At 42.2% G+C, this 26,228-nt stretch overlaps 1 protein-coding gene across 14 annotated transcripts in view; it reads right to left on the bottom strand.

Moving 5' to 3' along the window:
- The window catches only part of UPF2 (UPF2 regulator of nonsense mediated mRNA decay), a 49,748-nt gene extending 27,678 nt beyond the window's left edge, over positions 1 to 22,070 (bottom strand). For 2 of the 14 annotated variants that reach the window (XM_088652303.1, XM_088652304.1), the window contains exons 1-9: positions 21,932 to 22,070; positions 14,034 to 14,410; positions 12,125 to 12,904; positions 6,518 to 6,678; positions 6,028 to 6,225; positions 5,484 to 5,633; positions 3,588 to 3,650; positions 772 to 875; positions 25 to 110 (exon numbers count right to left, since the gene is read on the bottom strand). In XM_088652303.1, coding sequence (XP_088508429.1) covers positions 25 to 110; positions 772 to 875; positions 3,588 to 3,650; positions 5,484 to 5,633; positions 6,028 to 6,225; positions 6,518 to 6,678; positions 12,125 to 12,904; positions 14,034 to 14,410; positions 21,932 to 21,994 — 1,982 coding nt within the window. In that variant the 5' untranslated portion in view covers positions 21,995 to 22,070. Of the gene's footprint in view, positions 1 to 24; positions 111 to 771; positions 876 to 3,587; positions 3,651 to 5,483; positions 5,634 to 6,027; positions 6,226 to 6,517; positions 6,679 to 12,124; positions 12,905 to 14,033; positions 14,411 to 20,942; positions 21,808 to 21,931 lie in introns of those variants that run through there. The other 12 variants (XM_035127570.3, XM_088652308.1, XM_088652305.1 and 9 more) reach the window with 8 other exon arrangements.
- Between the last annotated feature and the right edge of the window lie 4,158 nt (positions 22,071 to 26,228).

Raw genomic sequence — 26,228 nt, 5'->3', positions numbered from 1 at the left:
TATGACATTTACATTAACACTTACCTTTGACGAGGAACTATGAAGAGAGCACGAACCAACTTCCGCCTATTTGCTTTTGTATTCATGTTCATGCAAAAATCCATTGCTGCCTGCAAGAACAAAGGTACTTAAATCTGACAATACACAGATTGTTTAAAAGGTGAAAAGAAAGAGTGTCACATACTCTTCGACACATGGGGAACAATAGTTTCTTTCATCCTAAAGAAGGCCAACTGGCAGTCCCTGGGCAAGATTACATCTGTTATGTCATTCCCTTTGACTCCTGGTGGTCCAACCATTTTTTAATTAAGTTAAGTCAATCACAGTTCACTTGGGAGGATAGAATATTGCTTTTGAATAGTCTATATACACATTTATTTACCCATAAAGCCACAGCCACGTCAGAATGTGTCTGCTCTGTACATTAGAAATGTAACTGTTGACAAATATCCAGGTCAATTTATGAGCACCTGAGGTAATTGGTACACAATTCACTGGTATATGTCCAAGCAAGAAATGTTGACAAACTGAAGTATATTTCTAGCAGTGTTCACCAATCTCTCTCAAATTTTAGGACATTTTTTACAAAATTTATTTGGGATTGTTACTGCCAACAGTCACCAAATTCCTGCTATACTGTATATTTGAATCTTACCATATTAACAGTGGGTGTAAGAGTGGCATACAACAGTAAAACTATCTAACAGATTATATCAACATCCAATAACCAACTTATGGATATAAAGAAGAAACACTACAAGTTTACTGTACCTTGTCTATTAGGTCTCTATTTACACAGTTTGGGAGCTGCTGAAGAAAAGCATCTACTATAAGTTTCAGATGTGACCCGGTACTGGCTTCTTCATCTTCTTGTTCTAGCCATTTTTAAAAAATAAAAAATAAACAAACGAGAGAAACCAAAAGCTCTCACACACTGTAGTACTGATACATTAATTGTTCAAGTATGCTTGCAAGTGCTATATAATCACTCACCTTAGGGAAGTGAATCACACTTTTTTCAATGAGGAAATAAACATAAGAAAAATGGTCAATCCCTATAGGCCATTCCCTAGTAACATCTTTGAAGGGAAAGATGAAATAGAAATGAAGAAATGTAGATTTGAAATGCACATAAAAGAGACAGCAAAGTTCAGTGCTACTTTCATTAGCAACAGCAAAGAAGGACACATGCAAGAGGGACGAGTAGGCAAGAAATAAAGAACTAACCTATGAAGACCAAAGAGATCTGGATTTGTCCTCTCCTAGTAGAACTGAGAATGACAACATAGACGTTTTTGGGAGCCAAGGTCCCATTTGCATCTAGGTTTGTGGATTCCTCAGAGTTCCAATCCTGGGAAGCTTTGATATCACCACCAGTTTCTGGTTTCAGGTTTGAAATTGAAAGTGGCCTTTTAAACACCAAGGGAAAGATCCTTCTATGAACCCAATTACCAACCCTCTACAGCAGGGGTTGCCTGCCTAGGCTTTCTATGTGGCGCCCAGTCTCTTGTTTCATATTATACTTTCCAATAGCAAAGGATTACAGAGAATTCAGAAATCAGTCTCCTTTCCTAGAGCAACGATTTGTACTCTCAGTAGGTTTAAGCCACAGTCAATTCTCTCACTTCCAGATTGTGCATGTATTTTTTAATGAAACTTGGTTCCTTTTACCTAAATACTATCTAATACAGACAAATCTTACATGCTCATCCACAACACTTCTCTTACTGTTATGAAAACTAATGCAGCCTAGTCAGACTATATACACTATGGATTGGACTGCAAATAGGTCTCACAGGTAAGGAAGATGGAAAATTAACTAATGTGTGGAACTATTTCAGCAATTAGGCCACATTTTTAAAAAAGCATTTAGGAGCTTTAAGGCAGACACTGAAACAAAGAGTTGCCCCTCCAAACTTTATGTGATGCGGAGGGACCCACAAATTTTGGTTTGCTTTAATAGACAGGCAAAATATGTCGTCACCCAACCTGCCTTCCCCAGTCCTGTCTTGACTCAGGGGAGGGGAGAGGTCTTGCTGCCAGCATCGTATTAAACTTCAAAGGCACTCTGCACAACTATGAACAATGGTTGCAATATTTTTAAAATGTTTTTGATAATAAACTAAATTAGCCATTTTAAAAACCAGATTACCCTCACATGTTATCTGAACCATTGCTGATACCGTATTTCGGCGCGTAATGGTCACATTTTTGATGCTGATTTTTCCTTTCAAAAAGGGGGGTGCGACTATTACATGGGGAAATACTAAAGTGCAACTATTATGCAAGGAATAAAGTGGGGACAACAGCAGGTGGATCTGAGGAGCCGGGCCAGCAGTGCAGGGAGAGTGAGGGAGAGTCAGAGACAAAGTCACTGTTGTTGTTGGAACCATGGGGAGAGAAAACGGACAGACATTAGTGTACCTTTCTGTAAAAATGAAGCCTCCCTTGTGCATATGTTCTCTTGTCCAGCCTACTGAGATGCAGCAGCATTGCTCATCTATCAGAATCTGTACGGTGAACAAAACCACTCTATACTTTGCATTGCAAGAGTGGAACAGCCATTCAAATTTGGACAGGAAGTTTCATAAGGAATGCCGTAGGAGCAGCAAATGAGGGGTGACGGCAGCACCTGTGGCCAGGCCTGCTGGGGGCCGCCGCCATCTCCCCTCAGCGATAAAAAGGCAGCAGCAGGAGAATGGGGAAACATTCCCGCCTGCTCCGCTCCCCCTGGGAACTCATGGCTGAGATGGTGAGGTATGAGGGCGGCTGGAGAAGGAAAGGAAGGGGCTTGAGGCCTAGTGGAGCTTTAGATGTTACCCTACAACTATTGTGCGGGGAATGCTCTGGGACCATTTTCAGAGTCCGAAAAAGGGTGGTGCAACTATTATGCGGTGGCAACCAGTATGCGGTGAAATATGGTATTTCATTGTCTTAGAAGAAAAACTTTACTCTCTCTAAATTTTTAGTGACCCTGGTTGGGTTTCTGAACTCAGATTCATAAGCAGTCATTGAAAAAGCAAGGTTTTCATTTCTGATAAATGTGGTGAGTCTAAAAAGTTTACCTTTTATGTGACCAAAAACACAATTTACATTTGGGTGAGGTTTGTCTCAGCCCTCACTGAAAAATTTCCTTCTGTTTCCACTTAAGCTTTTTACATTAACTTCTACGTGCTTTCCAAAAGGAATGCATTCAAAGTGGCAGCCAGAACACAAAGTCATCATTGGCTACCTACAGGAATTAGTATTTCAAGTTCTCTCCTAAGTTAATTTGATTATCAGTAGGGTCTGAACCATTTTTTAAAACCATTTTAAATATTTTGTTTTGCTCCCATATAGAAGCTTGACACAGCACTTATCTAAAACGGCTTTAGTTCATAGCTGTCAAGTTCTCCCTTTTTTTAAGGGAAATTCCCGTATGCTGAATAGGCTTCCTCACGAGAAAAGGGAAAACATGACAGCTATGCTCTAGTTACAGAAAATTTGGCATGAGTCACTCTGCCTAGAACTTCTATCTGCTCCCTACCCCCTATAAGCTTATCTGCTTGGTGCGGCTTCTTCTCCTTAGGTACCACCTATAAACTCACTTCGTGCAGCTTGCTTTCCGTCACTATTTTCAGCTCCGGTGCTATCTGCTCCCTGTTTCTTGCCTAATCGTATTAAAAATAGAACAAAAAAATTTAAACACACCCATAACAAAACATGACACAGAAGCAAATCTTTATTATGAAAAATAATAATTTCCTCTTCCTTTATGTAGATGTTCCCTCCCCAAGTTCATGTTACTTTCCATATTAATAGTATGCAATCAGGGTTTTTATTTAAAGTGCCTTGGGGTACAAAACATATTAATATTCTACTCTCACTACCACCAATAAACTATGTGAAAAACAAACTGTGCTGAGGTGAATATCCTAAAATTTGAATCTTAAACCAGACTGAGAAGTGTTCAAAGCAATGGGTTGCTTCTTGTTTAAAGACAACCACCACCATATTATCAGCAGGTCAAATATCCACACAATTTTGTAGACTTTTAGTATCAGTTTACAATTTGGGAGAGAATTCAATGAACGGAATTGAATTATTGTCCTCTCCCTGTCCCTCATCTGCTTTCTCTCACTCATACACAGATATCATTATACTTTTAACCACACAAAGTGCTTCACAACCAATCTCATTCATCTTAACAGCCTTGTAAGGTAGGTCACTATATAATTCATATTCCATACACACAAGAACTAAAGTTGAGAGAACATGACTTGTGCAAGGCTAGGCAGCAAGTTTGTGAATACTATCCTCCAAACATGACTAAGTTCCTCAAGAATTGCCATTTACCCTGGAAAATGAGGCTATAGCTAGCAGAGAACTATTTCAGGAAAACAACTTTGGACAGCAAAACTGGAATTGGAATTCACATAATCCAAAAAGGCTTTCTCTATAGTAAGATTTATAGTGGCCTGATTCACAAGTAGCACTGACCCAAACCATGGCTAAGCATGGACATAGAAGCACAGCAGAAATCCCAGACACTTTATTCCTCCCCTGGTCCTTCTGCTGCTGTTACCTGAAGCTAAGCCATGGCTTGGCTTAATGGTACATCTGAACCCAGGCTTGAGGCTTGTTTCACTTTACACAAACCAAGAAAGACTGGTAATCCAAAAAGAAACCTTGGCTGCATATTGTGGTTTGTCTGGAGTGACAGATAGCATGGCAGCAGCAGGAGAAGCAGGGGAGGAGTAAAGTGGCCAGGATTTCTGCTTTGAGTACCTGCACACTTGTACGCCCATGCTTAGCCATGTTTGGTTTACTGCCACATGCTAACTGGATGTTGATAAAAAGCCATGCAAATGGCTATCCTAATGGGAAAATGTGGTAACACTTTGATGAGATCAAACAAAATCTCATTGCTTTCTACGTCAGGAAGATATATTATTTTGAACAGCTGAGTAATCATTACCTCACTGTGTTTAGAAACAAAATTTCCCATGCTCCTCAGTAGAAAATCTCACATCAATTCAATAATATAGAAAATATCCTGCACCAGTTTCAACAGCTGTTTATCACATCTGGGTATGCCACCGCTGGGTTGTGTAAGGAAGCAGAACATGCTACCTTGGCATTATTAATGAACCCTTGCCAAGGAGCAATTTTTCTGCTCACAGGCAATGATATCAAATTACAGGGAAGAAGTATTACTGACAGCATGCCCTAGTAGTAACGAAGATTAGTTCACTGAAAGCAATTCCCTGGCTGAGGCACAGAAGCATCTTTGGTCATGGAAACACTAAAAAGAGGTCATGTAACAGAGTGGATGAAAGGACTATTGTGCATAATTGCAAATGCTTCCAAAATGAAGTAGCATATCCACAGTTTTGTCAATACCATGAAAAAAATTATATGCATTGCTATAGATTGGCTTGGTAATAAATTCAATTTAGGAAAACTAATAAAGACAAAAATATACCTCTCCATATTATTTTTACCTTGTTCATCAAGCAGCTTTTTTGTGAGATCTTCTGCTTCATCACCACAGTCTAATTCAAGAGCATCGTCATTAATGTCCAGATTCTCCAGGTCCAACTCCAGATCATCAGTACCAGACACATCTTTGTTTTCCTTAGTTTCTTTTAACTCTATTTTAAAAACAGTAAGATGTACATAATTTCCCCCATTTTTACCTGGCCCTTTGACCCTCCATGTTCATAGTTTACAGTTTCTGAAGAAAATATAACACAAAGAGTGAGCGTCTCTTTAATCACTGACATTTAGCACAAAATGTTGTGAACTAGGTAACTGCCTCTTAGAACAGCTTCGTTTTTCATAAGTTTTAAGCACTGTTCTTACTCCTCCAAGAAAATTAAGTGTTCATGTGATTTTTCAGTAGGCATGGGTAGCATAATAGCAAAGTGCAATTTGTTAAGAAGATACACTTGTGCTGCAGAGCTAGCATATACACGGATCAGGATAAAATCCTGCTACCCTCTCTACCACAACTTCTAAAACAATGTTGCAAAAAAATAAATGTACCTCTAGAATCATCTTTACCAGAGTCCTTAATCTGGGAACATTTTTCATTATCCTTGAACAAAATAGCTGGCACAAATGCTTTTAAATCAATTAGGTTCTCATAGAAGTTTCGAGCATCTTCATCCTCCCAGATGCCCCCCTCCAAATCATATTCACCAGGTTTGCCAGGGGTAAAAATGTCAATGCCAGGCCCGTGTTCTGGAATATAAAAAGCAGAAGGTTATGTATTACAGATTTCAGTATCTGTATAAATTTGACACATAATTCCTTTTAATATAAACTGGGATGAAATTAGTGCAAAAAACAGACACACCAAGAAGCAATACTAGGAGGAAAGCAACAAAACAAGCGCAAGAAGTTTCTCACTTTGCTTTGTTTTAATTCTTTTAAAAAAGTGTGCCGGAAGGAGGGGGGGAGAATAGCTATTAATATGCTTTTGTGTTTCCATCAGAACTAAAAAGTTTGCCTTCTGAACTAGGAAATCCCATACCTTCAGGCACTGGTTTATCCTGTGGGAGATCAGGCATATTTTCATCCAGGAGATCAGCTAAAGACTGGGAATTTGCCAACAGCTTTTGATAGGACATAGCAAATTCTTCATACTGCTTATGCCGATCTTCACTCAACTCTCCTTTAGAGTGCAAAATACGCCTAGAAATATAAACCAAGAAAAAAGAGAGCAATGAAGATTCCAAGTATGAACAAACTACAGTATTGTAACTCTAGCTTTTAATTCTTCTTAGAATAATCCAGAGTTAAAATGCACTAAGAATATTCAACATCAGCAAATATTTGACTATTAAAATCATACTAGCTGGCCCTGCCACGCGTTGCTGTGGCTAATCCCTGTGATTGCCCCCACCCTGTCCTGATGCATGATCTATTCTGTTTGTCCCCCGCCCGTCGGCTTATCCCTGTGAATCCCCCAACTCCCTCTTCCCGGTAACCCATGATCTCCTGGGCAGGTGCGGGTCCCTGGGGAGTGGCCTGGTCTCCGATGTGCGATCTCCGAGGCAGGCTTGGTTCCCTGAGGAGCGGCTTGGTCTCGGGGCAGTTTGCTCTCTGTTGGAGGCATGGTCTCCGGGGCGTGAAGGATTGTGGGAGTATGTTTGTCCGTTGTTCGTGGAATGTCCAAAGGAGGGCACAATTTTTTTGAACACAAATCCAGTTTTTTACCTGTGTTCGGTGTGTCAGCTGGTCAGTGTAAGTGCATGATTACCTGCTCACATATGACTCTGAGGTTGTGGCCAAATTTCAGGACGATTGGGTAAGTGCTTGTGGGAGAAAAGTGGGGAATAACACACATGCACCTTCACCATTTATATATATATAGATTACTGAGCCCATAAAAAGGGAGGATAAAGCTGCTTTGCAATCTTTAAAGAAAAAGATATGATCAGTAAGAGCAAAAAATGTTTTCTTTGAAGCCATACGTTTTCAGCAGCAACCTATTTGTAAGCTGCTCCGAAAATAATTATCAATACCTTTGAAATAAAATAAATTCGCATTCTTCACTTTCTCATAGCTATTACTACTTATAAGTATAGATTCGATTTTATTTTCAAATTATACCCCATATTTTGGCTAAAACAATGATTGTACTTAAAAGTTAAGCAAGCATAGCTAGAACCCTGAAGGGTGAAATATAAATTTCAATAATGGGACAAGTGACCCTGTACACATTCAGTGGCATGCAGCTAGGATGAAAAAGCTGCTAACACAGTATCTCAGTTGGCATCTCAAAGCACTATGCTCCAGAAAGCAATTGCTCTGTAAACACTTGCTTCCAAGCATATTTTAGTCACACAGTAGCACCACACTCACTAACAAATAACTCCGCTTCACAGAACTGCCTTTTCTTCTCCTGAAGATGTCCCACAAGGCAGCAGGTACTGATTTTTCCTTGGGGTTTACTCCTGAAGCCTTTCTCACAAATGAGTTATCACAAATGCAGAAATCTCTTGACATAATGATCTTTCCCCTCCCACCAACGGGAACAACCAGTAGCGCTTGTACCATACGCTAATCAGGTTGATCTTATAACTCATGACTGCCACCTCACATTTTGTTTCTCTGTGCAGCACCGAAGTGACCTCTCTGGGGCGCAAGCCAGGGCAGTGTGTATGGAGGTCCTGGGCTGCCCACCCCACACCTTGGCCTTGCAGATGTGGTCCAGGAAAAAAGCAGAGCAATATGTCTGGCACCAGCTTGGCTGCAGGAGTTATTGGAAGGAGGCAGACAGGACACCATCCAACCGCCTTAGGGACTCCACTCCAAATTTGTGTAGGAAGTTACTCCTTAGCCTTACAAACCAAAGACCAGTTCTATGAGGAACTAGACCAGGAGGCTGTCAGGAGAGTCCCAGATTGTGAACACCTATTCCTGCTGGGATATTTAAATGCCATGGGAAAGATGTAACAACTGCATAGGCTACTTTGGTATTGGCAGCATGAAGGAGAATAGACAAAGGCTGCTTGAGCTGTGCTCATATCACAGCCTCTGCATCACAAACATGTTCTTCACTACCAAGGCAAAACACCTAGTGTCCTGGACATCCAAGGTTAGGCCATTGGCACCAACTGGACTTTATTGTCACCAGGCAACCAGTGTCACACACTCCATGTCACACGGAGCTGCCACAGTGCCAATTGCAACATGGATCAGTCCCTGGTAGTGAGCAAGATCCATCTCCAGCCAAAGAAGGCCTATATTACAAAGCATTAAATGTGGCCCTCAAATCAACACTGCTAGAACAGTCATACCTGAACTTTGTGTCGCTTCTCTGATTCTGTTGAACAAGATCTACTCAACTGCCACAGAGATAGTGTCAAAGCAAGGTGGAACCACTACAGTGAGGAACTTACAGCACAGCTAGGTCTTCCTTGGCAAAAGAGAGCAACAGACCCTTGACTTGTATGAGGCCAGCATAAAGGACATGGAACCTATTATTGCTGCAAAGTGTGAGGCTCTCCTGAACTACAAGCATGCTCCCCTACAGTGAGAAAGGCAATGAGTGATGCCCAGCGGATTGCTAGATGATGTGCCAATGACTACTGGCTAAAGCTGTGCCAGAGCATCCAACTCGCTGCTGACACTGGAACATTCACAAAATGTACAAAAGCATGAAGAAAGGCTTTGGACCAACAATCAAGAAAGCTGCACCGCTGAAAACCTTGTCAGAAGATATCATCACAGACCACAGCAAGCAGATGAAGCAATGGGCAGAACACTATCAAGAATAGTACTCGTAGGAAAACATGGGCTCTGGCACAGCAATTACGAGTATCCAGATTCTGCCTGTCTTGGAAGAGCTGGATGTTCCTCTCTCCCTTGACGAGTTATAGGATGCCATCAACTCTCAGGCATGTGATAAAGCCCCAGGACAGGATGGAACCCCAACAGAAGTGTTGAAAGCCAACGTAAATACTTTCCTCATTACAAACCTCCACAGCCTCCTCTTGCAGTGATGGGAGCAAGGATCCATTCCACAAGGCATGTGTGACTCCAGCATTGTGATGCTCTATAAGGACAAAAGCAACAACTACTGTGGGAGATCTCTGCTGAGTACCATGCAGAAAGCCTTCGCCCATGTAGTTCGCAACATATTACAGTCACTTGCTGGAGGGTCTAGCCCTAGTCACAATGTAACTTTAGAGCTCAGAGGTCAACAGTAGATGTCATTTTCTCACTGCACCACCTGTAGCAGAAATGCCAAGAGCAGAAGCACCCCTTGTACATTGCCTTCAGAGACCTGACAAAGGCCTTATGGTCAGCCACCATAACCAGCAATCTCTCAATCAATGCTGAGCTGAACAAGCGTATTGGCAAGGCAGCTATGACAATGGCTTCCCTCTCCAAAACAGTATGGAAGAATGTGATGCTAACGTCCAGTACTAAGATGAAGGTCTACCAGGCTTGCGTGCTGAACACATTGATTTCTAGAAGTGAGTCGTGGGCAACTCGCAACTGTCAGGAGCAACACCGTAACGCCTTCCACATGTGCTGCATCAGGAGGATTTGGGGTATCACATGGCAGGACAAAATTCCAAACAAAGATGTGCTCTCCCAAGCAACATTCTCAGCGTGTTCACACTCCTGTCTCAGGGACATCTACACTGGCTTGGATGCCCAAGGATGTGCTCTGCAGGGAGCTGGTTTCAAGCACCAGACCCGTTGGCAGACCAACTCTGTGTTACAAAGATGTCTGCAAACGTAACGTGAAGATTGGCAACACCAACCCTGCCATGTGGGAATCCCTTGCAGACAACCACAGTGCCTGGAGACAGGCAGACAAGTCGTGTATCCATAGTAGTGACTAAAGGAGAAATTACCTTTGGGAGGAGCACAGAGAGGAGAAACACTATGGTGCACCTGCAAGAGCACAACTGGATGCTTTCATCTGCCCCAGCTGCAGATGAGCATGTCTCTACCATAACAGTCTCTACAGCCACAGCAGGCGCCACAACTTTTCAACAGCTTGACTTCACCCCCAAAGGCGTACTGCTTCATTGTCTCCCGAGACAGACAGATACCAACACAGAACTGCTCATTCAGAAGACATGTTGCAGAAGAGCAAGTTCTTTCTGTGCAATGAGTCCAGAGTTTGCAGGTGCACCTCAATATTTTGATTAAGACCTATGCTGGCAATACACCCAATGCTATCCACAAAATTACAAACTGGATGTATCATCTGAGGGGTGAGGAAGAGGTTCTTTCATGCCAATGGGGAAACTGTATTCTTAAAGTAACACCTTCAAAGTCAGGAATTTTAAAACTCAATTTTATTCATTAAATGTAATGCACAAGAGGAAGATAAGAAAATAGTCAAGGTGGGGCAAGTCAGGAAACACAGGTGTTGGAATGGATTTACTATTCCTGCAGAATTAAACATATTTATGTGATATTGTATCTTGCTTCTCTGGTTACACATAACTTCCCTTCCCTTTCTCATTCCCCCATTTCCCTAAATTTATGTGGCCCTATCCCACACTTAGCCCATCCACTTCTCTTCTATACAAATCTGCAAACAATTCTTAAGGAATGCAGGACGATATCTAACTACATCATACTCAGTGTAGATCCACCCACCAAAAGTCCAACGATTTTAACATATCTACTCTTGAGTATGAATAATATTTTGTTATAGACACATAGAATAGTAGTACTGGAAGGGACCCTGAGGGTCATCTAGTCCAACTTCTTGCAATGCAGAAATCACAAGTAATGCATCCATGACAAATTACCACCTCTATGTTTTGATTTTACATTTTAAAAAGATTAATGATTGTATTGTTTGATTTTAATGTACACCTCCCTAGAATCCATGTTTTGTATGAAGGTCCAGTTTAGAATGCAGCTGTTGTTCCTCCACCCCCATTAACCATATTTTATGGTATACCAAAAGTTTACTAAGGGAAAGCGGGCACAATGAGATTTAGGAGGCTGTAAAATACTTAATATTGTAAACTAGAGTGCATCCACATGGAAAAACAGAAGCTGCTAGGGCTTTAAAAAAAAGGCTAGCACATTCCTAAATTACAATGTGAATAATTCCAAATCAGAGCCAGAAGACACTGATAAACCTACAAGACGGTTATAAGACTAAGGGTTGTATCCAACATCATACTCAGAGAAGACCCATTTAAATTAACAGACATGACTTTGGGCACATTAAGTTCAGCGGGTCCACTGAGAATTTCATAGAATCATAGAGTTGGAAGAGACCACAAGGGCCATCCAGTCCAACCCCCTGCCAAGCAGGAAACACCATCAAAGCATTCTTGACATATGCCTGTCAAGCCTCTGCTTAAAGACCTCCAAAGAAGGAGACTCCACCACACTCCTTGGTAGCAAATTCCACTGCTGAACAGCTCTTACTGTCAGGAAGTTCTTCCTAATGTTTATCTGGGAGTAAGCCCACTGAACTCGCTGGGACTTGTTTCTGACATGTAGGATTGAAATGTTAGTGCATTTCCCCCATTCAAACCTCAAAGCATGAAATCATACTTTGTCGTCTCTTGGGGGGGGGGGTTCCATTTTGAAACTCTAGCAAGTATTAGAAACCTGTCAATTCATTTAAGAGCATTTAAAATATTACCTGTTTTGTCTTTCAATATTTTGCAGTTCCCTGTGGTCCCTTTTCAGATGTTTGGTCAAAGATGTAAAGTATTCTTTCAGCAGATTTTGGAAAGGCTGTTGTTTTTCTGGGCTAATGATTTCACTGGGAGGAAAACTCAAGTTAAATTTATCTGATGCACTTTTAACCTTCCTTGGTACCAAACCGGCAATGTCATCTCCACAGTGCCGACAAAAGCTAATAACCACTGAGACATGGGTGTGGGATTCGCGATCAGCATTAATAATGTTTTTTAGTTGTTCATAGATTAAAGACAAGCCTTCCTTATCAGTGAAAATCCCAACTATTGTCAATTCTGCAATAAACCGCAAGTCTGTTCTTAGTTTAGTAATGTTGGATGTCTTCTCTTCTTTCCTGGCTTCAAAATGTTTCTTCCAGACTTGAAGTAGTGATGGAGCAAAATCAGCATAACGTTGATGGAACAGAGAACACAAGTGCACAGCGCAATTCACATCTGATATTTTCAATTTTGCTTCCACTATAGAAGCAACAGCCTCCGCAATGTACTTGCTTAAATTGAGGCCATTAAAGTCATGGGACAAGGAGTCTCTCTGCTGTTCTGTGATAGTTTTTAACTTCTTAACAAAGGCAGTGTTCTTCTTGAGACTTGAATCCAGCCTGCTAAAGAAGTTCTCTTCAGGGCGGCTGTCTGATGCATTCTGGTTTTTACTTCGGAGTTCCTTTCTTGCTTGGTGGCGCTCCCAAGCTTCTTGGTGGAGCTGATGGGCTTCTTCTTTCTCTCTAAACAGAATATGAAGAATATTGTGTTTAAGTAGGGCTGAAATTTTAAACATTGTAATAGACTAAAAAGGCAAGCCTAATTAACAGAACATCTTTTTAATTTAAAGGTTGCAATAAATGACGTCTTTCTGGCAGCAGAACAGACTTCACCTTCCTTTCCAACCCGCCCTCCCAAAATCTGCTCTGGAAGTTTAGGGGGCCCTCTAGAGGAGATTTGGGGGGACTTGGACAGTTGCAGGGGAGAGACGAAGAGGGTGAACTCCTGTTGGTCAAGTGGATGCAGCACTGGATTTCACCCAAGAACTTGGCACCAGGCGCCATCTTAGAAAATGCTTTCCTCTTTCACTCTCACAAGGGACTGTTTCACTAAGATGGTGCCAGCTGCAACATATACATTCGCTGTCTAAGAGTATGTTTTTTGTTATTAAAATGCTTTCAATATATGCAAATTTAAATCAGAACTAGTCTGAGTAATCAACAAATTTATTCAGTCTGGTGACAGCACTAATTTTAAAGCAGAAAAGTCCAGATAAATGAATTTCCTAATGAATTGCAAAATTCATTAAACAAGTAATCTTGCTTTAATTTTTCCTTATCTCTGAACTGCAACATTTTAAAATGACATTATTGTTATAATGAAGTGATGCTTCTAACCAGCAACCCTTTGAAAATGAAGTAGCTTGTCAGTCAGAAATTTTTCACAAATACTCAGATATTTTGACCAGCAAACCTACCACTTAGCAAAGTCTACTAAGCTCCAAGAGTGGCTTATGATGTGGAAAAATAGATCTGTTGTTTGAGGAACACAAAGAGAGCTACCTTGGGTGCACAGAACTAGTTATATTGGGTTCCTGGGCATCAGTATTTCTTAAGATTTTGAAGTGGGGCTTGTCTAATTGTATTGTACTTCCACAGCCCAACAACCTAGTAGCAAGCATTTCTTTTGCACAAGGGAAAAAGGCAGCTCTTCTTTCAGATGGAGCAACTTCCCTTGCAATTTCCAAGGAGCTATTCAACCCACCCAGCCCTTAGCTCCCCGTGCTTCCCCATCTGTGTCCCAGCACCCTCTCTTATATAGTCTGAAAACCTACCGGCAGGCACTAGCAACAAATAAATAATAAAGTCTTACTTCAGCTGGGCAGCTGCCTCTTCTTGTTGCCGCTTTACTTCTTCTTCCTGCTTTTTTCTCTCCTCTTCAAGTTTTTGCTTTTCTTCCTCCTCTTTCTTCTTCTGCTCTTCTTCAGATTTTATCTTCTCATCGTCTTTTTTCTTCCGCTCCTTGTCTTCTTTTTTCCGTTTCTCCTCCTCCAGTTTTTTCTTTTTATCTTCAGGTGGTTTTAACATTTCTCTCTTCATGCCAAGCCTGACATCCTCTTTGGGTTTGTCCCGGCTGCTACCTGACCGCCTCTCATTGAACTCCTTATCTTTATTACTTAATGATGTTTCTTTTTCTTCCATGCTGGCTGACTTCTTATGCTCTGCTGGCATTATGTTACCCAGGCAGATCTGAAAGATTATTAACAACACATTGTCATTGCATTCACAAGTTATTAATCAAGGCCTCAAAATGTTGTTTCTAAACTACAGATGGATACTTTTTTCCAGAGCTATGTGCTGTCAAACTGGCTTGATTATTAGTGGAAGGTGATAAGTACTGCTAAATGCACAAATGCCTTCCTTCCTTCAGCACACAGTACATAACAAGACATTTTGATAACTGATAAAGAAAATCCAAATGGTATCCTTCTTCTCACTAATGAACATGTGGTACAATCTACAGAAAATTCTCCTACACAAATCCCACTGAAATGAAAAGCTGCACAATTGAGTCCTTCCCTTTCTCAGTTTAAACCCTCAATCTGCTGTCTAAAGCAGTCATCTCAACTTAGCTCAGGGTTTTGGCGCCTCTGACACAACAGAAAAACCATGAACAGCTGAGGGCAGAACATCGAGCTAGCACCAGAAACAAACTCCTGTAATAAATTATCTTCCTTCCCTTACATATGGTGGCATCTTGAGTTTTGACTTCCCGTTTGTCATCACCGGCTTGTGGTGGTAAAGTAAAAAAATACAGCACTATGACCTAGAGCAGGGGTGTCAAACTCAAATTAATCGGGGGCCGCATAAGCAGTTTGGTCACCCTCAAAGGGCCGGTTGTATCTGTAGGACTATGTATCCACTCTTTATTATCATAAATTATTGTCACTGCATTCAATTATTACTGTTTTTTTGTAATAATGTAAGTAATAACTAGCTCTGAAAGCAGAAACATAGTCAGAATAATGGCAAGTAGATATTCAAATGTACAATTATTGTACAATTTATTGAAAAATGATTTTTGGTAACTGCACTGGGTGGTGGAGGCTCGCTAGGGTTTCATGCAGGACCTTTGCAGAGCTACTGGTACCTAGAGATGCTGGGGTCCTTCTGCATGCAGGACAGATGTTCTGCCAGTGAGCCACCACCCTTCACCAAAGGGACTAGCTGAGGTTGACTCACTGGAGCTGCTCTCCTGGTTCCAGGGTTTAAGGGCCAGAAGTATAAAGCAGCATCCTATGTTTCTGAGGAGAGGGAGAGGGAGGGGGAGGGGAGGGAGGGAGGAAGGAAGAAAAGAGGGAGTGGGAGGGAGAGAGGAAGGAAGGAAGGAAGGAAGGAAGGAAGGAAGGAAGGAAGGAAGGAAGGAAGGAAGGAAGGAAGGAAAGAAAGAAAGAAAGAAAGAAAGAAAGAAAGAAAGAAAGAAAGAAAGAAAGAAAGAAAAGAGGGAGTGGGAGGGAGAGAGGAAGGAAGGAAGGAAAGAGGGGAGAGAAAGAAGAGTAGTAAATAAGGAAGAGAATAAAGAAGGAAAGAAAAAGAAAGAGGGAGAGAAGACGGAAAGGGAGAAAGAAGGAAGGAAGTAGAGGGAAAGAAAGAATAAGAACGAGAGAGAGAGGAAGAAAGAAAGGGAAGTGGGGGGTCGCCGCCTTGATTCAGCGCCAGAAAAGAGCGCGAAGGGACCCAGGGGCAAAAAGCATTTCCCCGGCCCCAGCTGTTTGTCAGCGCTTTGTTGGTGCGGCGCTTCAGCAGCAAGGTCCCACTGCTGGGTCCCGCTGGCTGGGGCGCTCGGCGGGCCACATGACGAGGTCTGGCGGGCCGGATTTGGCCCCCGGGCCTTGTGTTTGACACCCATGACCTAGAGGAAGTTTTCTACTTGCTGGCAAAGGGCAGACCTTGAAATGAAGATACAGTACTGTGTCCATTGGAAGCCCCGTTGCCTGTAAGAATTAATTCCTCTCAATAATATACACTGGATTGCCTTTTTTTAAACCAAGTGTCACAATCAGAGGACTAACGTCACAGCAGCTTAACAAAAGGAACTACTTCCAGTAGCACCTTAGAGACCAACTAAGTTTGTCATAGGTATCTGAAGAAGTGTGCATGCACACTTCTTCAGATACCGATGACAAACTTAGTTGGTCTCTAAGGTGCTACTGGAAGGAATTTTTTTATTTTGTTTCAACCACGGCAGACCAACACGGTTACCTACCTGTAACTAAAAGGAACTACAATGGCATACCAGCAGTTATAAAATAAGCAAAAAAGGTGCTTGCTTGAAAACGTTTTCAAAACATCTGCTTATAAGTGGTTTATCATTAGAGAAGGAAATTCGGGATAATATACTCATAGTAGGCCAACAGTGATCTATTGTTCAAGGGCTGACAACTTTACACACAACTATAACTTATTTTCTAGCATGTTCATGAAAATACACATAATTCCTTTCAAGCAAATAAGCTATGGAACTTACAAACTCATTGTATGGACCTGAAAAGCTTCTCCGAGTTAAACAAATCATCATGCACATTTGAGTATTATGTACACCTTTACAGTAGTGTATTGAATCCTCTAATTCAAAGCTGCACACTGATGCAATTAAAGAACAAAACCTGCAAACAATTAAGGAAGTTTAAGTAAACGCATTCGACTGGTGCACCATCTCCTTTGTTGGGAGGAGGGATACAGTTACAGAGGAGGGATATTTTTGATAGAACTTTCTTATTCCAGTCCTACAAATACTAGCTCTTTAAGATTCTTTAAAATGAGCAATTCACTATTAGATAGGTTAAAACCACAACATTCCAGTAAAATGCACACTGAAGTGCCTTCAAAACTAAGCTCTGAATTCTTACAGCACACACATTAAAACGTATATTCACCATTAAAATCTAGAAGAAAAAAACCAAGACTACATCAGCTAATTGTTACTGCTAAACAACAAATAGGATATTTACCACCTAATAATTGTTTGATAAAAGCAAGTATTACAGTCAGTTTTGCACTCTATTAGTTACATTCCAAATCTCTGCCTACTCTTAAGCACACCTGAAAAACAGTGAGAATTGCCACAACAGTTGCTTTTAAGCATTGGCACTACAGTACTTCCTTGATGGATCTACTACTGAACATCTTCCAACCAATCCAACATTAACACTCCTACAGCATTTATAACACTTGATCAGTTGTAATTTAACACCGAAGAAGCAGAAGTAGTACTCTACTGCTGTTAGACAGTGTATACAAATAACTTTGGAGTAGAACTAACTACTTCTGCTCACCTTGGCTGTTTCTTTTGCACCCAGGGCTCTTTACTCAGCTCAAGACCCATGTCTTCCCAAACCAGATACAAAGCAGGAAACAATAGTCCTTGTATATTTACCCTGAAACTGATGTATTATTAGTGCAAAAGAAAAGCACTATACTTAAAGGTGCATTCACAGCCATCTATTCAAAAACAAATACCATTTCATGACCTCTACTGGTAAATGCTTCCTCCCCCTTCATACTTTACTCTTTGACTACCAAGCTTTCTATACCTAGTCCTAGGCAGTGATATGGGTTGAAATGTTGTCCAAAAGAGTTCCACTATTTTATTTCTCTATCGAACGTTTTCAACTTTTAAAATGGATTGCTTCATAAAAATAATTAGCAACATGATGAATGAAGATAGTAATAGCCCAAAATTTAAGAACTGGAATGGTTACAATATTAATCTGATCTAAAATCAAATTTGTAATTAATTATTTTCAGGTGACTATCACTAGGAAGCATGCATATTTATGTGCACACGTCACTTGAAATAGTTGTGCAGGCCTGATCTGGTCCATTTTATATCAATAAGCCACCCCTTATGGAGATTCTGATAGAAAGTTTTACAAACAAAACTTCAAGTTCCCAGAAAAGCCAATCACTAGGTGATAAATTGAAGTTCACAAATGAAAGCATATGAAAATCTAGAAAAGAAATGAACTGTAACATAACTTCTGTTCAAAGCTTGTTTTGCGATTAAAGAATTACCAGGTTAAAACCAACAGCACTTAAAAAAATTCTGAAACCACTTAATTACAGTGCAGTATTTTAAGTTACAGCACAACAGCAATTGTCCTCAAAGCAATGCATATTCATTTATTTTGTGGACAAATTTCAGGTGCTGCCTGTACTTGAGTAATATTGGAACACAATCAAACTAAAGGAAGTCTGATGGATAAAAAGAATCTAATGGCTAATTACTATGAAGCTCTTTCCCACAGCACACACACACAGAGTGATTTTCCATAGTCTGGCAAAGAAATGTGTACTATTTGCTTGCATGCAAGGAAGGAAGACAATGAAAACAGAGCAGAAGTTGAGTTGTGCTAGCTAAAGATCAACTGACAACAACCTCTGAAACATTCCATCAGCGTTATGTACTGTCAAATTTCATTATTCAAACAGCTCAGAAACACTACATCTAAAGTTTTTTTTTTAGATTCCTGGATTTTTTTAAAACACAGAAGACTTTTTTGTAAGAGCTTTCAAAATTTCTTCCTCAATATCTTGCCCCTACTGTAAGGGGGGGAGCAGAATGAATGCATGTCTTTCCCTAAAATATACAGCCTGGCTCACTAAACTGAGCCATGAACATTATTTTACCCAGTAATTCCTTAAACCTCATAGACTCCTCAGATATACATATATTTTCAGCATTTCTATCCTTCCTTTCTATAAAAATGTAAGCATGCCTCTGCTCTCTGCTTGTAGCACAGTAATATGGATGAGATGGATTAATCTGCATGGGTGTGGACAGGCTGGTGTTGGTCTATTGATTGCCTTTTATTTGACTATGGTCAAATATCCTGTCAAGCCACTAACAAGTGTAAGTGGAGGTCCTACCTTTTAAATTGCATTTTCACATCCTCTGATACAAGATAGACAAAAGGTATGTGGAGCTGCAGGAAACATGGGCCATTACTCCCCAATATGCAATTTCATTCAAGAGCAGGGAGGGACATCCTGCTCTCTACTCAGCAGTTTAAAACTGAATTTTATCTTGTTACTACATGTTTTGTTTGTTTGATGCCTTTTCAAAAAGTTGAACAGCTGCACTATTTACTGTGGTTTAGGGGTATAAGTATGAACATATTTGCATAACATCAATAACTTTAACAACTGATTACATTTGTTAATTTCATTTGTTAATTCCCTTATAACACCCAGGTAATGGTAGGGGCTGTAGTAAGCACAGGTAAGAATTCTGTAAGAATTCTAACAAATTGTTTTCAATATTTGACCAAAGTGGTTTAAAAAAACACTAACCCAAGATATGTATAAGGAGCTTCCTGTCTTAGGGGCAAGTGTTCAGACTCTATGCTCTTTAGATCCCTTACAGCCTATGAAAGTTCTTCTTTCAGGTCATAATGCTGTGTACTTAGACACTGTCACTAGGGTATAAAGTACATAAGACGCAACAGCAGTAATCCTGCAGGGTTCCTAGTAAGCCATGTTAAAGCATTCTAAATACAAGTATGTGCTTTTTGAGATACAGGTAGGTAGCCGTGTTGGTCTGCTGTAGTCAAAACAAAATAAAATAATTCCTTCCAGTAGCACCTTAAAGCTCATACCAATGACAAACTTAGTTGGTCTCTTGAGGTGCTTCTGGAAGGAATTCTTTTATTTTGCTTTCTGAGAATAAGCAATGTGTCATTAACTTTCCCAACCTCTCTCAAACACTGCACTGTTGCTTACCGCATGTCACAGTAGGCAAGAAAGTCTACATGCACATTCTAGTTGCATTATCTTCATCACTTAACTTATTGAAACAATTGGCAGAGATTGTTCCACCCCCATCATTCTGCCCAGACACTGAGGTCCAGCACCGAGGGCCTTCTGGCGGTTCCCTCACTGCAAGAAGCAAAGCTACAGGGAACCAGGCAGACGGCCTTCTCGGTAGTGGCACCCACCCTGTGGAATGCCCTCCCTTCAGAGGTCAAAGAGATAAAAAACTACCTGACATTTAGAAAACATCTGAAGGCAGCCCTGTTTAGGGAAGTTTTTAATCTGTGACATTTTATTTTATTTTAATTTTTGCTGGAAGCCGCCCAGAGCAGCTGGGGAGATCCGGCCGGATGGTCAGGGTACAAATAATAAATTATTATTATTTAATCCCCTATCACACATCAGCAAACTACAGCAGCCTGATATTATGTATATTTAAACAATGTTTTAAGTCCTACTGTGTTCAGTCAGTGCACATGCCCAGAACTGCTGCTTTGTGGAGAACTAAAAGCAAAACAAAGCAGAGTTGAGCCATGCTTGTAAGTAAAATCTAAATTTAAAACAATCCTAAAGTGCTATGAATTGTGGACACTATTAATCCTAAATCACAATGAATTGCTTCAGAAAACACTTCACAGAAGGAATGGCACTAGGTGTTCCCGATACTGTACATGTTTGAGTTAACTATCTAAAACTATTGGAAAGAGAAAGTGAAGGGAGAGCCCATGGGCAAAACAGCAAGGAAGAGAGCAGCTTGCCATACTGAGAATTATTTCAGAACAGCAAGGAATAGAGCGGATTACCGTATTGAGAACAATTTTGTAATAGTAGTAGTAGTAGTAGTAGACCAAGCTTTAGACAGCTTTAGACAAGCCTACCTCATAGGAATAAGCAAGAACTGAAGAAGTGAAGACTGAACTTTGGAAAAGTGCAAAATTTCTGCCCCACCAGATGAGCATTTGTCACTCACCACTTCACACCATGGGAAGCATCACAACCACTGGGAGCATCTTTGTCCGCTCACCTTCCACAAGGGCAGGGCTACTGGCAATGGAAGTGGCAAAGGACTGAACCAGCCAGGCTGTCTGTAGACATGGGCAACCTCCCCAGTATCGAAAGGTCGGCCTTTCCTTTCCAGTAAACAAGGCAATAACGTTCCTCCTGCCCCGTCCCCGCTCTAAGGAGCTCCCAGGTGAGAGCTGGGAGGGTCCACCACTTTCTGTGTGAGACAAGGGCTGCCTCTGAGAGGCCTCTGCATTTCCTTTTCTCTCCGTTTTCGTTTTTATTCAGATAATATCTTCTTTTATCTTATTGTATTATGGAAAAGTTTTAATACATTTTACTATTATTATTATTATTATTATTATTATTGCTATTACTATTAATTTAAAAAAAGACCTCTTTTAAACCGACTCAAGAGAGCCGCCCTCCTGTCACTTTCAGGCAGCGGGGGACGCCCCCCCCCCGCACGCGCAGATGAAGAGGCCGCCGCGAGAAGCCCGAAGCGCCGTCTTCCCTCCCAACGACCTCTCCGTGCCCAAGGAGCGCGGGCAGAGGCCTCCTCCTCCTCCCCCACTCCCACCCCGCGGACGACTCCGTCCTCAGGCTGCCCCGTCCCCGCGCCGCCCCGAGTCCCGCTCCGGGCTCCTCATCTCGACGCCCCTCCCCCCGACGGAGCAGCCCCTCCCCCGCCCACCTGGGGCACCGCCGTCCTCTCCGTCTCCCCCGACTATGGAAGCTGAAGGGGCGGTTACCTCGGCCCGCTGTAAACATCGGTTCCAGCTTCTGCAGCTCCAGCTCCGCCAGTCTCTTCTTCTTCTCCCCCCCCCCCACGCAAACGAGGACCCCGCCTCCCCAAGGCTGCCATCGGCGTCGCCTGCTCGGAAGCAACCCCGCCGCCACCCGCCTTTCGGTCCAGGGCGAAAGGTGATGGAAAGATGGGTTTGACGGTTCACCTACCGGCGGACGCGGTCCCTTCCCGGGACGGGCTGCTGAAGACAGGGGCGGACGCTTGCCAGGCATCGCGTAGGGCAGCTCTGGCTGGCGGGGTCCTTCGGACGGAGTGGGGAGAGCAGGGCAACCCCGTGCTTTGGTTACCAGGGGAAGGCGGAAGTGCCCGCGGGCGGGGGAGGAGGAGGAGGGGGTGGAGCTAAGAGCGCCTCTTCCGCCCAACGCCGAAGCTTTTGAAATCGAGGCGGTGCAAGGCGGTGTTTTGCTCCCTGGGGAACTCGGGCCGAGAGCCGACGGTTCCCAGAGTTTACCTACCGGGGCTGCAGTCCGAGGTGCCGCACCCCAGGGAGCGCGCCCCGGGCGTAAACGTGCACACGCTCTTCTCCTAAACATATCGAAATTTGCTTCTGTTTCTTTAGACGAAAGTGGTAAGTAATGCACACTGCAAAAATGTAACTTTTAAAAACTGCAGCTAGCATTCTTTCAAGGCTAAATCTCTGCTTCCATTTGTTACTATTTTTGACTCTGTTTTTTCCAAATTTAATTTCTTTTACAGGTAAATAAAAAATAACCCACTCCTGTGCTGAGCTGGGTGTGTATAACTCAGTAGTTCTGAAACTTTTTTCCCTGGGTCAGACTTTCAGAATAAAAATTTGCTCGTGCCACACCAATTTTTTAATATAATAAATACATTGGAAAGCAAAAATAAACAACAAGTAGCAGTGCCTAATTTATAGCATAGAACTAACTACTTTATAATATGATCATGGGACATACAGAACATATTAAATGATGCAGCTACATAAGAAAACAAATCATTCCCAAAATATAATTATACTGTAAGTGAGTCTCTTACATATGTGCCTTAAGTAGCTACCTATACAAACACAACAAGAGGTGTTAGCTTGCAATCTCATTTATATTATGTCTCATTTGAGACAAACTCATCAACACAAAGAAGCATTTCTCTTTTCTGATCTTTCATATTTCTCAAGGGTTGGAAATCTCTGTTCACAACAGAGAGCTGTAAAATAGAGGCATGGATGTTATTTCGGGGGGCGGGGCATTTTTCTAGAAAAAGAGGTGCTGGAACTTGCCACGAATGCCTCTCTTGTTCACTTAGAATGGCAATGGTGCCCACCTGAGGGGTGCCAGAACTGAGTTCCGGTTAGTTCTGGCTGAAAAGATGACCTGTTAAAATTATACTATACTATACTATACTATACTATACTATACTATACTATACTATACCCAGTGCTTTTTCTTTTGGGGGGGATGCAGGGGTACACATACCCCTAAACATTTTGTGAATCTTTGTACTTTTGTCTATTTACTTTATTTATTTTTCCTGATTTGAACTATAAAATGGTGGTTTTCTTGAGTCAAAATGAGAGTACCCCTAAACATTTTAAAGGAAAAAAGCACTGACCATACTACACGGAAATGTTTAGATGTTTCTTTTATTGTCCTTGAATTGTCTTGCCACACTTACCCTCCTCTCTTGCCATACCCTTCAAGAACCACCGGTATAACTCCATTAATTTCAGTGGGTTTAGGTGTGCAGACTTTTGAATCATAGATCATAGAGTTGGAAGGTACCCCCAAGGGTCATCTAGTCTAACCCGTTGCAATGCAGGAATCTCAACTAAAGCAAACATGAGAGATGGCCATCCAACCTCTGCTTTAAAACCTCCACAGCCACTCATGGGAGTCCAACAGCTCTTGCTGACAGAAATATCTTTCTGATGTTTAGTAGGAATCTCCTTTCTTGTAGCTTGAAGCCATTGGGTAGGGTTCTAGCCCCCAGAGCAGGAGTAAATAAGCTTGCTCCGTCCTCTGTGTGACCAATATTTGAAGATAGTTATCATAATCTCCTCTCAGTCTCTTTACCAGACTGAACATACCCAGCTCCCTCAACTGTTCCTCATAAGGCTTGGTTTCCAGACCCTTGGTCATCTCAGTCTGCCTCCTCTGCACACCTTCCAGCTTGTCAACATCCTTCTTACACTGTGGATGCCCAGAACTGGACACAGTATTCCAGGTGTGGTCTGACCTAAGCAGAATAGAGCATTACTATTTCTTCCCTTGACACTAGACTTCTGTTGATGCAGCCTAGAATAGCATTAGCTGCTGCTGCTTCTTTGCTGTCAGGAAAGGCTGGATATATTCTTTTTTAACTAAACAAACAACAAATAGAATAATCCATTCAAAAAATAATCATATTCAGTTTTCAGTGGTTGAATTGCACCTCTTCTACATTAAATCTACTTCTACAGCTAGGCAGAATGAGACAGCTACCTCGGGTGGCAGATGCCAGTTGTGTGGGGAGGGACAATCTGGGGAGGGACAATGGTGATAGGACAGCCTGTCACTCCTCCTGAGCCCCCATGCTGTTTCTCACTTCCAGGATAGATCTGTGTGTGCTACAGCTTGCCCTATAATATATCCCTTAACCAAACAGTGTCTGGTCACATTACCCGTCCAGTTGACTTCTGTATGTGGGAAGGAGGGGGCGCGTCATCTTGTTCTTCACCTCAGGCAGCCAAATGACAAAGGAAGTGACTTTGTGCCAGAGGACAAATGGGTGCCCCCACCACTGCATCCCTCACTGTGCAGGGAAATTTTTGTAGGGAAAGAGTTAGGGCCACAGGCACCAGCTTGCGAAGGTGATGGGATGAGGACACCACACGCACCTCCCTCCCTAAGCCAGGCAGAAGCTTCCTAGGCTTTGGGAAGGAGGCACTGGGCTTTAATACTTTAATACTATAATTTACTGGGAACATTTAGGGGACGAGCCTTGTCCCTCTAGCTCACTGACCACATGCCACTACTCACCTGGCTGGTAGTGAGAAGTACAATGGCCAGAGTGGTGTGTGTGAGAGCTGGGCTAGAACCAGATAGAAGCCAGGGCTGGAAGCCAAAGCTGGAAGCAAGACCTTCTGGGGTGTTAATGCCATGAACTCCTCCACTGCAGGCTCAGGTTGTATATATTAGAATCATAGAATTGTAGGGTTGGAATGAACCACAAGGGTCATCTAGTCCAACCCACTGCAATGCAGGAATCTTTTGCCCAACATGGGGCTCAAGCCCACAACTCTGAGATTAAGTGTTTTATGCTCACTATTTAATAACAAAAACAAGCAGCAAAGATGATGACTACTTGTAGCAAGCCTGAGTTTCTGTGTATTCCAAATATAATGGGGTGAGGCAGAAAGATTATATGTGACCCTGAAGTACAAAGGTGGTGGTGGGGAAGAGCTTTTGTTTTGAATGCCACACTGCTTCCCAGAGCAGTCGTAGCTACCGGGGGGGGGGGGCGCTAGCCAGGTTTTTCCTTGGGTGAGGCCTCCAGGGGGGTGCCATTGAGGGTCTCAGCCTATGTATGTGTGAACACAAATGTGGATGGAGGGGTGCCAAACTGGGACTTTGAATGACCCGGGTGAAATAAAGCCTAGTTTCAACCCTGCCCAGAGATGGCTTCCCGTTTCTATATGTGTACGTATATAAACCACATATTTTACTTGAGCCACATTTTCAGAAGTAATATTTGCGTGAGCAAATGCAGCTACATAAGAACATGAATAATTCCCAGAATATATAGATGAACCTCTTGCGTTTGTTCCTCTTGGCAAACTCAACAAGAGGTGTGTGCATGCTTTTGCCAGGTAATCTCATTTATGTTAGGTCTAATTTGAGACAAACTCTCATCTCCTCATCAATCCAAAGCAGCCTTTCTCCTTTCTGATCTTTCATAGAATAGCCATTGCTCTTGCTCTCATTTTGAAGGGAGATCTATCCATATTCTGCAAATTAATATATTTATATAGATACTATATTATACTCTCCTGAAAGTTTTAAACGTTTCTTCAGTTGTCCTCAAAGCTTCCCTCCACACTTGCCATCCTCTCCAGCCACACCAGTGTGGCACAGCCTTTGGGAAGCAATGCCATATACAGTACTCTAAAGACGTTGGCTAAAGGTAAAGGGACCCCTGACAACTAGGTCCAGTCGTGACTGACTCTGGGGTTGGGGTGTTCATCTCACTTTACTGGCCGAGGGAGCCGGCGTACAGCTTCCAGGTCATGTGGCCAGCATGACAAAGCCGCTTCTGGCGAACCAGAGCAGCACATGGAAACACCGTTTACCTTCCCGCTGTAGCGGTTCCTATTTATCTACTTGCACTTGGACGTGCTTTCGAACTGCTAGGTTGGCAGGAGCTGGGACCAAGCAACGGGAGCTCACCCCGTCACAGGGATTCGAACCGCTGACCTTCTGATCAGCAAGCCCTAGGCTCAGTGGTTTAACC

This window comes from Zootoca vivipara, chromosome 9, assembly GCF_965207765.1.
Source record: "Zootoca vivipara chromosome 9, rZooViv2.hap1.1, whole genome shotgun sequence".
Taxonomy (NCBI): Eukaryota; Metazoa; Chordata; class Lepidosauria; order Squamata; family Lacertidae; genus Zootoca; species Zootoca vivipara.
Note: the sequence above shows the minus strand (reverse complement) of the source record. Positions and strands in the feature narration are given on the sequence as shown.